Source organism: Aspergillus mulundensis (assembly GCF_003369625.1).
Source record: "Aspergillus mulundensis strain DSM 5745 chromosome Unknown scaffold_14, whole genome shotgun sequence".
Taxonomy (NCBI): domain Eukaryota; kingdom Fungi; phylum Ascomycota; class Eurotiomycetes; order Eurotiales; family Aspergillaceae; genus Aspergillus; species Aspergillus mulundensis.
Genome location: NW_020797902.1, coordinates 226,960 through 240,314, shown reverse-complemented (window position 1 = coordinate 240,314; position 13,355 = coordinate 226,960). Strand labels below are relative to the sequence as shown.

At 33.9% G+C, this 13,355-nt stretch overlaps 2 protein-coding genes across 2 annotated transcripts; both read right to left on the bottom strand.

Moving 5' to 3' along the window:
* Positions 1 to 317: 317 nt before the first annotated feature.
* DSM5745_10053 (proteasome regulatory particle base subunit RPN1) lies at positions 318 to 3,311 on the bottom strand (the record flags this gene model as incomplete). Its single annotated transcript, XM_026752069.1, has 5 exons — positions 318 to 353; positions 409 to 2,721; positions 2,780 to 2,944; positions 3,008 to 3,072; positions 3,167 to 3,311. 5 exons carry the CDS (start codon positions 3,309 to 3,311, stop codon positions 318 to 320), a joined length of 2,724 nt encoding a protein of 907 aa, XP_026599131.1.
* Positions 3,312 to 3,716: 405 nt separating this feature from the next.
* On the bottom strand, positions 3,717 to 5,788 carry DSM5745_10052 (uncharacterized protein; the record flags this gene model as incomplete). The annotated part of the gene is made up of 3 exons (XM_026752068.1): positions 3,717 to 4,822; positions 4,883 to 5,131; positions 5,188 to 5,788. 3 exons carry the CDS (start codon positions 5,786 to 5,788, stop codon positions 3,717 to 3,719), a joined length of 1,956 nt encoding a protein of 651 aa, XP_026599130.1.
* Positions 5,789 to 13,355: the final 7,567 nt, after the last annotated feature.

The window sequence follows — 13,355 nt, the reverse complement described above, 5'->3', positions numbered from 1 at the left end:
AACTGAATATAATGCAGGCAACCAGTTGGAATGTAACTTTCTTCTGTCGAAGGCTTCGTCGGGCCTATGATGCGGCAAAATTATTTCTTATCGCACGTGCCCTATGCCCTAACCGGTTTTGGGAATCCTGCCTTTATCTCCAGTCCAGCAACGGTCTACAGGGAACATTGGAGCCAATACAAGCAGACATACTCGTTAGAAGACGTTGTCTATTTTACTTAGACTTCTCCGAGTACATTCGACCTAAACTGTATAGGGACGCTGGTCGTTGCGTCCAATCTATCTCACTACATGCCAGTCAGAAGAATACCAGTTGCTCAGGCAGAGCTCTCTTCCCCTTGCCAGTTAGGGTTCTATGATCATGTTAGCGGTGTTTGTTTACAGTCAAATTGAATCGAGATGACTCACCTTGCGCAAGATAACCAAACCCTCCAAGGTGCTACTAAGAGGGATATATTTCTCATCCTCCAGCTCTGCTCGCTCACCGTAAGAAAGCAGCACCGGAGTGCTCTGTGTCTGCCAGCCGGTAATCGTCTTAGGACGTCCAGCTTGTCCAACAACGTCAACAGCCTGTCCGACGCGGACGTTGACGGGAAGTGGCTGGAGGTCCTCGTCAAGCGTAACAAGGAAGCGCGGATACATGGCTGTGATGAGGAAGTAAAGAAGGTAGTGGCTTTCGGCGAGGATAAATTGCTTTGCGTCGATCAAAGACACAAGCACAGTCAGCAGGCCAGCAGCCGATACCCGGCTCAGCACCTGGCGATCGGTGTGGAAGGGGTTCAGTGTCATGGTGCCCTTGCCCATGTGCAGTAGACCTTGAGCGATACGCACCATGAAGAGAGAGTTCTGATCGCGGTGGTAGTAGCTGGCCAGCTGCCTCAGTAGTTGGGCCAGACGCGAGTTCTTCGTACCCGCACCACAGAGACCCATAGCGAAAATGGCGTTGATGGCAACGTCATTATCATTGTCGTGACTGTATCTGGATAGAGTATCGTAAACCTTCATCTGAGGGTTGCTAGGGCTGATAAGACCCATAGCAAGGGGCACCGCCTTTCGGATGTTGCTGGCGCCGTAATGCATCAGGTGACCGAACTGCCGGAGAATCATATCCTGTCCGACATCTTCACCCATGGCGATCAATGAGAGACCGAGCACGGCGTAAGATTGAACAAGTTCCTCCCCTTGCTTCTCGTCACTTTCCTCAATGACGTCGTTGCAGATGTGCAGGAGCTCCTGCAACTTCAGAACACTGCCGGTACCTGCCCAAGCACAGACGGATGCGAGGACTGAGGTGGGCTTAGCCATCGGATGGTCGACAGCCTTGAGGATATCGAGGATCACATCGACTTCTTCCTGACGACCGAAGTACAGAAGCGCCAGGCCAAGGGCCATGAAGCGAGTCCACTTGTCCTTAAGCTGCTTGTGACGTTCCTCATCCATGAGAGTGGTCGCAATCGCCTCGCTGACTTGGTGATTTGATGATCCAACAAAGACAAGACCAAGCGCAACAGACGCCATTGCAGCGAGTTGCATATCGACAGACGAGTCCTCCACAATAGGCAGCAGAGCATCAAGGATCTCCTGCTTATTGGTTCCGGCGTATGCTAGGCCAAGACCCATGATCGTGGCAACCCTCATAGAAATACTTTTCGCCTCCAAGTTCTCGGTATCACATAGCAGAGCCAACGCCGGGTCGGAATCAAGCCGCACGCCAGAGTTGAGTATACCTATAGAGAGCAAAGCACCAGCCTTGATTTGATCCTCCGAGGCGTACGTGTATTTGTCAATCTTGTCCAAGCCAGTGTCAACATCTCGGTGCAGTAGCATACCCATGGACGCAGTGGTGGATAGCATGCCATCATCCTTTGTCTTCCAGACCCAAGGGCCCTTGTCGCCTTCAACGATCATCATCTGATCATTGCCAAAGCCAGCGTTCGCGAAACCGTTAACAAAGGCACTTGCCAGGTTATGTCTGGCAGAGTCGACATTGGTGAGGCCTGCTCCACGGCTACTTTCCAAATGAGTTTTGTAGATGTCTTCTGGCATGATCGGGTCGAGAATGTTGAGTTCCTTGCCAAGAGACTTGAAATGCTTCGGAATCGAGGTATTGTTCAGACATTCCATAAACGCTTCGTCTTCCTCGTCATCGCCCAGCTCGTCGAGCCATATCTGTTGCCTGGAAACCAGGAAAGCCATCTGTTTTTTGATTGATCGATCTGACGTCGCCTTGAGATCGTTCTTGATGAGGTCAACGTCGTTTAGGCGAATTGCGAGCACGACAGCTTTAGTGAGCTCCTTGTACCGGACGTAGATGTTGTGTGCTGTGCGAAGGAATGATTGGTCCTCAGGGTAGGTGAGGAGAGGAACCATGCTGACCATATACAAACAAACTCTTGAGTATGTGTTCTCGTCCACGTACTCGGGGAGATCCTCGATAATCTCAAGCTCGCTCATAAGATCAACCGCATCGGCTTCTGCATTGTGACTGAGGAAATAGGGCACAAGTGAAACCGCGAGACCAACCAGATCGTGTACTTCCTTCTCGTCATTCAATCGGTTCTGATATTCTTGACCAATTTCCAGTGCCAGATGCCTGACGTATTCGTGGCCCCATGAACCGAGGTCGTCCGATTTGGTGAGAAGTCGGTATTTGAGGGTTTCGAGCTTCTCTTCGTCTCCGTACGTCATACCAAGGACTGAAAGCATATCTGCCAGAGAATCCTACAGTAGAGTCCAACCATCAGTTTCCGGCTTTGGCTATCAAACGTCTTGAACCCACCTTGATGGCGCCGGCGGCCCACTTGTCGTAGAGCGCAGCCAGATCATCGTAATGCGGTCGTAGAAATTTCAGAGGCTTAGGAACTGCAGTCATAGAGGAGGTGGAGGTTTTGATAAAATTCTTGATTGCATCCAAAGCGGGCCCGTAAAGCGAAGTGTCCGGTTCCTAAAGTGCGGCAAATCGGTCAGCGTCAGCAAGGTAAAGAGTAGGCCGCACCCGCCATCATACCTGTAACCGTTCAACGAGCATCTCAAGTTCACTCTTCAGCTGTTGATCCTCCTCACTGAGCTCTTCTGCAGGAAATAACATGGTTAGTGATCTGTTAACAGATGATGCTGGGAGTCGATTGACGCCCCCATCAAAAGATCACAGGAACGAGCTGCCTACCTTCCTGCGGCCCGTCATCCTTCTCTTTCCCGTTGACTTGTGTCTTCTCCTCAGGCTTATCTTTCTTTCCTCCGAGATCTTTGACATTATCAACTTTGCCCTTGCCCTTGTCGGCCGGAGCTGACCGCTCGCCTTCCTTCGCCATGTTCGACGGTTATCTGGAGACCTGTGGAGTGGTGCTAAATGGGTGAATGGAGAGGGCGGGAGAAAAGTAGAGTATAAAGGGGTATAGAGAAGAGTAGGAGAGCCAGTATGTCTCTGTACAATCAGTGATGTAGAGAATGATTCATAAGCTTGTTGATGGGAGAGCTCTGCCTCGTCGCCGCTCGGTGGTTGCGCCAGTGGAGCTTCCTCGCCTTAGTAAGCCGCGCCAAGAAGACGCCGAGTTGACGTCACGTGTCGGCATCTTGGAAGTATACCAAGGCCATATAAGGCTACAATCCCTGGTAGGTTGAAAGTTTAGAGGCATGGTTAGAGAAATATATGAAAGAGTATAAATCCTATCTACTTCAGAATTGTTCATAGGTGCGGTGTGTATTTCATCCGTTGCTCATGCTTGGCAGAACAGATCTGCGGTCCCATCGCCCACCGAGCCCTGGCAGCCTCCATAACGTACACTGAATTCCCTCCGATATTCTTCGCTTGCTAGGCGGTCCAGCGAGTCAGTCAGCTCTTCGCCACGGTATGACAGTTTAGGTAGAGCTTTGATGTCAGGTAACTCTAGCGCGAACGTGTTAAGGAGTGGCATCAAGGTTGAAGCCCTGCTTAGAGGTTTCTCATTCATCGCGGGTCCACGGAATGCTTCAGAAATGGAATCCGTGTCAGATCTCTGGTCAAACTCTTCCGGTAGTTGAAATAATTCGTTGTGGAAAGTTGCAAGGGAAAATTTTCCTTTATCAGAAAACGCAGGATATAGCAGGTAGTATCCCCTGGCACGAAGCAGCTCAAGCAAATGTTCCATGAAGGCAGGATATATTTTCGAAATAACTCTCTCATCCCCCTCCACTTGGGACTCGGCGTCTATTTTAGCTGCCAGTCGACGGCTGAGAAAAGAATGCAACTCCGCCCACTTATCACCAAAGTAAAGCACAGCATTGCTATTAGGTGCTTGCCATAAGAACATGGGCAGTGTGCCTGGCGCGTTGTTGTTCCGATAGTAACTGTTTTCAATATCCGGTCGTTCGATAGGCTTGTTGTTGGTAAGAGGCGACGATTGAAGTTCCAGGGAAATTCCCATCAACTTGTCATATGGCATGGTAGATTGGGCCGAGTACTTGTATTTCAACATGGTATACAGCAAGTAGTGGAAGAAGGAAGGTGCTAGTTCAACATTAGGAGAGAGCATAACAACGTGCGAGAAAGTCGGCTTTTTGGGATAAAAGGCTTCGACTGTACGTAAAGAGGCCTCGTTGGGGCTCATCTGGTGTAACTGAATCCGCCGACGCACAGTGATTTTGCTGGATGTACCAGAGAGCCACTTCATTCCTTCAAGAGATTGTAGCAGGCCATGGTCTGCATGAGAAGGGAGCTCAATTGTCAAACCCGGGCTGAACCCGAGAAAATCTGCCCGGTCTAGGGATTTGATTAACCTGAGAAGCGAACCAGTGGAGTGTGACGCTGCATTTATGAGAAATTCGACATGAATATCATTCCAATCTGTCGTCAAAAAGGTCAATATAAGAGCACTAAATCATAGATTGAAAGCGCGGTGCGTACTTTGAAGAGCATGGCTGTCAAGAGCAGCTATCCACATTAAGTCCCTTGCGGCCCGGGGAAGGATAATATGTGACAATCCATATTCTTGGGCTTTTCGCATGGCTCTCAAGAAGAATTGTTCTTCCAGGGGTTCTCCTTGGGTAATCAGCACCCGCGGTCGAAGATATGCCTGGACGTATGGCAGTACAGCAGCTACTGCTCGCTCCATGCGACCATCAGTGGACCAACGAGCGTAGTCAACTCGGGCATCTATTTAGAGGTTAGTAGCCATGGACAGAAGTATGTCGATCAAAGGACGAACGCACCATGCCAGTTGAGCGGGCAAGTCTCCCCATTCAGCCCGTTTACGCGTTGGATTCCCTCAATGGAAACATCATCCCTTCCCACAAGTACGAAATGCACAGCGTTTTTCTTATGATTCGCCATACGACAGGCGAGGGGTAACAGGTCCGACACGCTCCCTAGGCTTGCACCTGCGAATACTGTTGCGCTAGAAGGGCTCTTCCCACCATGGCCGGAAAAGAGTTTCAGGGTCCTTGCCAGGTTATAAAATTGAAGTTTCCCTTCGTAGTATAGATCATCTTTGTCCCTGCCATCAGGCTCCGCGCGTGGAGGAGGGTCAGACCGAGATAACCCTGGCGGAAGAGGCGTATCAGACATGACATGGTGTGTTGGCGGCAACTTGGATTGCAGCCGATCTCTGGCAGGAGGGACGTCTGTTGGCATGTTCTTGAAGAACATATAAATAAGATAGAGTATGACTGGAATAAGAAAGACTCTCCTGCGTCGAACAAGCTTCCATGGCTTTGGCTGCCATCGCTGTTCCGGATGGTTCTTCAGCCGATGGTCGTCGTCTTTCTTCCCAAGCTCTTCATCGGCTAAGAACAGCCGCTTGGGTGATGGCATCGTATAGACATATGAAGGGCGGCTCCAAGGGAGCGCAAAGATGGCACAGCAGCATTGATCACGGAGTGCTACGTTGTAGGAGATGGTGGATGCAGTGATAGTTGCCGTCCCCGGGAAGCCTTAGTCTTGGTCTTAATTGCGCGAGGCCGGAACAAAGTGGAGGCCCGCGCACGATAAATCGTAGGTCCCGGCTCCCGGTCACGTGAGCTTTATTAGGGATTATGTAAAATAGTAAAATTACTTAGGGTTATTATAATTAGTTAAAAAAAAATATTATTATATAACCTCTTCTTACTACCTAAACTTATAATATTAAGGTTATTATAATTAGTTAAAAAAAAACACTATTATATAATCTTTTTTTACTACTAAATTTTTATAATATTATTATTTACTATTCCTGGCCTTAATTCCTATATTTAAATACTATATAGCCTATATTTATAAAGTTAAATATAATATTAACCACTTACTATATTAAATATAGTTATTAGCTTTTAATAATATAATTTTAGCGTGTTGCAGGCTATAAGCCTGCTAAAACTTATATTAATTATAAAAATTAATAGGTATTTTAAGTTTATATAGCTTTATTTATATATTATTATTATTAATATAACTTTAAAAAAGTAAAAAGTACTTTACTATAATTATTAATTTTTTTAATTTACTTACTTAACGCCCCCCTTTTAGTAAAACTAACCTAAATATATAATAACCGTGCTTATTATAACTAAAGCTAGATTATTAATATTATAGTGTATATTTATTTAATAACTTATAATAAGTAAAATAATATTATAAAAATATAAAATAACAGCGTGCCTAGTAAGTAATTAATTAAGTAATTTATATAATTATTTTTAGTAAACCTTAACCTTTTTATTTACCTTTAATATAATTATTATTATTAATAATATTTATTATTCCTATACCATCTTCCACGCCTGTAATAACCATGTTTTTATTATTATTTATACCTTACTTACTAGCTAGGCGCCCGCAGCCAGCTATTATTATTAATAAAAATAATATTAAATTAAATATTAATAGCTTTACCGCTGTAAGCTCCTAGTTAATTATTAAAAATAAATTACCTTTACCTTTATAAACTATTAAAGTTAACTTTAGCCTTTTTATACATGCAGGCCTAAACCATGCTTTCTTACTATATTTATCTCCCCTTATTAATTTTATATATTTAGCTATTGCGGACTATAATTAAAAGCTATTAAATAATTTTTATTACTAGCTTAATATATACTAACTAAAAACATGTAATTATTATTAAAAATATTAATTTAATATAAACCTTTAAAAAAAATAATATTTACAGGCGTTACATGTTAGCTAACTAAAACTAAAAGATTTTTAAATTTAATTTATAAAATAAAATAAATCCTAGTAATATTCCTTCTTACCTCCTAGAATTAATATAAATTAAGAAAATATTAATTATAAAAGTTTATATATTTATTAAGGTTTATTATATTTAAGGTTATTAGTATTTATATAAAGGCTATATTATTAACTTTTTATAAAATACTAATTAAGTATATAAATAGCTCCTGCTTTTATTTAAAAAACTTAAGGTATTAATATTATAGCTATTTAATTTTAGTATAAACTAGAAAATATACCTATAATTTTATTATAACTTTAAAGTATAGTGTTAGGTAATTAAATAATAACTAGATTACCTTTAGGTAAACTATTTAAAATATTAAAATATAGTTAAAAATAACTATAACCTTACATAGTTACTAAAAAATAAACTAGTTAATTATTTTATTTTAAACTAGGAACTAGCTAGTAAGCTAATTACCTTAAATAATAATTAATAAATAAATCTTAATAATATACAGGCGCCTAATATAGTTATAATACCTAATTTACTTATAATAATTATAAAGCTTAAGGCTTTACAGGCTATAATAAATAATATTACTAAGCTAGTGCGTAATAATTCTTATTTAACTTTTTTTTTATTTTATATAATATTATTATTTAAGTTTAATTACTTATAATAATTACTATTACTAGTATTTTTTACCCTTTTTTTTATAATAATATAAAGCTAGTTATAACATGCCCGCGCAAGGTGTTATTTATAGATTATATTAAATACTTACTTAAATATAAAAGTGGCTATTTTGCACGGCATTCCTAGTTTTAATATATTTACTTTAATATAATTTATTATTAATAAATAAATTAACAAGCTAATTTTTATATTTATAACCACGCGCCTAGCTAGCAAGATATTTTTATAAAAAAGTTACAAGCAGCCTTTTAATTAAATATAGCTAAATTATTTATACTACTAAGTTTTATTATTAATTTTTTTAAAACTATTTGTGGTACGCGGCTATTTTAGCATAGTAAGAAAAATAGCTTAAAAGCCATAATTAAAAATATTAATAAGTGGCCTGTTTTTTATTACCATGCGTGTTATTTTAATTACTTATTTCTTAAATAAGCATGGCTTACTTATTTTTAATATTTTTTATAATTAATTTATACTAGGATAACCTAATATAGTAATTACTTAAGTATAAAGCATGGTATAATAATATAAAGGCTATTTATAAATAAATTACATGGTATAATTTATAAAATAACCCTTATATTATTATAGCATGGTTTTATTATTATTACCACATGTTTTTTAATATAGTTATTAAGCCTAAGTTTAATATTATAAATAATTAATTTTGCTATAAATAGCAAGGTTAAGGTTTAACTTATAATTATAATATATATTAAATATAATCCACCCCTATTTTTAATAGCCTTTAATAGTTTAACAAGTTATAGTAATTATTTAAGGCTTATTAAGGTATATATATTATGGTTATAAACCCTTCCCGTGTATAGATTATTATTATTAATATAAATTATAAGGCTATTTAGCTACCCTAGTTTTAATAAAAAAATATACTTACTTATCTTGCGCAGGTTATAAACCATGTATTATATTATTATTATAGTATAAATTATTATTAATAAAAAAATAAGTAAATTAAGTAAGTTATTTATTATTTTTATTTTTTTATAATAACACGGCATAATTCTTAGTTAATAAAACTAACTAGTAATATATACTACTATTTTTTTTTAGCTTATAATAATATAACCTTAAATATGTTTAACCTAATTATTAGCTTAGGGTGGCTTATAAACTTAAACATAGTTATATATATTAATAAGTATTTTTTACTTTATTATATTACTAAGTATATTATAAAGCCTAAAAAAAAATAAGGTTATATAAAAAGGTTATAAAATTAGTTTTTAAGTATATTAATACATGCCATTTTTTACTATTACTAGTATAAAAAATAATAAATACCCTAATTATAAAGCAAGATTAGTTTATATAAAAGGTTTATTACTATTTACTAGGCCTATTATTTTAAATATTAAGCTATAGCATGGTTATTATTTCGTGTTTTATAAATTAAGAATAAAATAACCTATTTTTACTACTAAATATAGACTATAATAATACTAGTAATAAAAAAGGTGGTATTAAACAGGGTTTAAATATAATAATAAAGTATATATAATAGCTACTAAAGCTTATTAATTTAATATTATTATATTACATGCGCTGCTATACCCTATAGCCTAAAGTATATAAAAAGGTTAAAAGTAAGATAAAAAATTATGTTATTTAGTACTACCTAATATATAGTTAAGTTATAAACTTAAAAAACTTTACTTATATTAAGTTAATACTTTATTATTTATTTATTAAGATAAATAACCTGTGTATAGTTAATAAATTAATATTTAATAGCTTTTATAACGTGTATAAATACTGCTGTGAATATTATGGTTATAAAAAAAATAGCTACATGTAGGATAATAAAAATATAAAAAATAAAATTAATTTACTAACTTAGAATAATAATACTAGCCTAATTACTAAGGTGCTTTTTTAAGAGATTATGGTAGCTTAGTAGCCCGGCTATAATAATAATTTTTTTATAAAACTTAATAGCCTGGGCCAGCGTGATATTAATTAATAATATAATTAAACTTAGTATGTAAAAAAACCTAGTTTTAATTTAAAATTTTAAAATTTAGCAAAGGCAAATTACCTAGTAAATATATTAACTTATTTATTAGCTTATTTAAATAGCCTAAAGGTTAAGTAACACTAGCTATATAATATTATAATTAAATATTATAAAAGCATTTTATAATCGCGCGGTTTACTGGTTTTTTATATAGGTAATAAGTAATAATTTATTTTTATATATTTATTACTTTTATTAAGGTAGTTATTAATTAATTTAAATAGCAAGGCTGGCACTAGTAAATTTTATATTATTAACTTATTATTTATAACCTTAAAATATATAGCTTTTTACGCTAGTAATTATAAGACCTTTATTATTATATAGGCTACTTTAACTAATATTACCATGTATAATATTAGTAGCTAAACCTTATACTTATTATTTTAATTACTAATTATATTAAAGGGCAAGGGGGGTTATAATTACCTATAGCCTTTAATATTATTAGCCTTACAGGCAAGTTTCCGCGGCGTGTTATATTTAATTATTAATAAAAAGTTTATAATAAGTTTAAAATAGTTATATTATATTAACTAATAATATTATAAAATTTTTTTAAATTATAAAGCTAAACCCTTTAATAGCTTAAATATTATTTTAGCTAGGGATTTTTACTAGCTGCCTTTAGTTAGCTAAAGCCCTTTTTTTAAGGCCATGTCTTTACTTATAAATAAAAAAAAAGGCTGGTTAGTGTTTATATAATTAATTTAATATTATTATTAAGTTAAATATTATTTATTACTAAACCGCAAGCTCTTAAATAGCTTATATATTTATTTTTATATTAAAGTATTTAAAAAAAAATATTATTATAATAAAAAACTAAAAGCTTTTTATAATATAAGTACAGGCTAAGTTACCTACAAGCAAGAGTAATACCTTTGTAAATATAATTTATATATATAAAAAAAAAATAATATATACTAGTATAATTATAGCCATGTATTAAACTTTAGTAGGCCTATAATTATTTTATAAGCTAATTATATTAAATTTAGTGTTATAACTATAAAAATAAACCAGGCTAAAAACCTAGCTAAAAAGCTTATAGTTTTTTTAGCTATTATATTATGCTAATATAAAATATTTAAATAAAAAGGGGTTTTATAAACAGTGCTATAAGTATATTAATAAATATTATATAGCTATTAAAAATTATAAATCCTACCTAAAAAATACTGCTTACTTTAATAATAGCTTTTAATTAGTATAATAATTTACATGCTAAAAAAATAATAGCCGTAACATGGTGCTAATTTTTTATATAAAATAAGACTTTTACTACCACGGCGCTATCTACACTTATATATAGTTTTTAGCTATACTAATATATATAATAATAATTTATAAGGCTTAGGGGGTTATTATTAAGCAGGCTATTTTAAACCTTATTATATATAAAAAGTTTTTACTAGGTTTTATATACATGGCCATATTGCATATATAGTTACTTAAAAAACTATTATTTAAGAAACCTTTTAGTTATAACTAGTTAATTAATAGCCTGTTTAATACTAAAAAATAAAGGCGTAAGAATAGTTATTTAAGGCACTACTAATATATATTTATTATAATTATAAATAATATCTCTTACTACAAGAGTAATAATAATATAGGTATAAATTTAAAAATAAAATAATAATTTAAACTAGCTTTAGTAATTAGGATCCAGCCCTGTAAATATTAATTATTTTTTAATAATTTTTTATTAAACTTATTTAATAAACCAGGGAACTGTAAGGGCGCCCTAGCACCCAGATGTTCTCTACTAATAATAATAAAGCTTGGCAAAGTATCTTTAACTAATAAGAATAAAGTATTTAAAACCTTAATAAATTTAACTAAAAGGATTGCTTAAAGAACTAGATATATTATGGCCTTTAGCCTTTTTATATAGGCCTTGCCTAGAGGCCTAAGGCCTTTAAGTAATTTCCTAAGCTATTCTTATTTAAAAAGTAGGTAGTATTTAAATATTTTTGCATCCGCGCCCCCTATAGCTACTTTTTAATTATTAAGGTAATTTAGTACAAGGCGCGCCTTTATTTTACTACTTAAATAATACCTAAAACCCAAGGTCCCCAAGCTAAGGTCCCTAGTTAAAGCTAATGCCATGTTAAACCTAATATTATATTAAATTTAACACTATATTAAGTTTTATATAGTAATTTATAATAATAAGGTTTATTAAGTTAAATAGGTGCCTAAGGTATCCTGCATGGGTAATATTAATACTTTATGGTAATATAACCTAGGTGCCTTAGGTATTATTTAATAGTATAACCTAGATTAATATTAGCCCTAATAATTTTTCCCCCCTTAAAAAAATAGATTATCCGCGATCCAGCGCTAGCCATTTTAAAAAGATAATAGGTAAGTAATTTATAATACTAACTTATTATTATATTATAATATAACAGCGTTTTTTATTATTATTATTTTTATTATTTATTATTCTTGGTTTAAGATATTAAATAATATTTAATATTTTATTTAAAATATTTTACTGCCTATTTACTTTTAAAAAGGCGCCTAACTATAAAAATAGCTTTCTTATTAGTTTAACCTAAGTCTAGTTTTTTTAAAACTTTAAACCTTAAATTACTTTTATATAGCTAAACTATATAACTTTATTCTAGCTTTTATTTTATTTTTTTACCTTATCTTTTATTTTAATTATGCCTAAGTAAAATTATTCTTTTTTTAATGCGGCGCTATACTTTGTTAATATTAAAAAAACGCGGCTAGCAGCTTTTTTTATTAAAAACCAGGAAAATAAAATTTAAATAAAACCTTAAAGGCCCCTTGCTTTTAAAAATTACTTTTTTTTAGCTATTTACCTAGTTACTTTCCCGGTAGTAAGTCCCCTAAATAATTTTAAATAAAGTTTTTAAAACTTTTTTTTAAGTAATAGCAAATAGCTAACTATAAATAGCGCCCTTTTATTTTATTAATCTTAAAAATAATCCCTTTTTTAGCCTGTATTTATATACAGGGCTTTACTTTAATAATAAGTATTTTTTTACCTATAGTAGCCTGTTTAAAGGTATTTTAATAATAATATATTAGTATTAAAGCATGCTAACTTAAAACTTATTAAAACTAGTAATTTATTTTATTACTATTTTTTATCCCCCGCCGGGCTGCTGTTAATTAACTTATAAATAATATATATAACTATTACAGGCTTTTAAAGCCTAATAATATATTTTTTAATTTTTTTTTTACTTATTAAGTATTTTAAATAAAAATATCCTAAATAGTAATAATAATAATACTAATAATAATACTAGCACTACCGCGCCCTTTATAGTTACCCCCTTTAGTTTTACTTTTTTTACTTTAACTTTTTTTGCTTTTATTATAGCTGGCCCCACCCTTTTAATAAAAGTAAGTTTTTTTTATTCCCTTTTAAATAACTTCTGGTATAAATAGCTAATAACTTTTAAATATACCTTAAATATGCTAAGGCAATCTTCCGT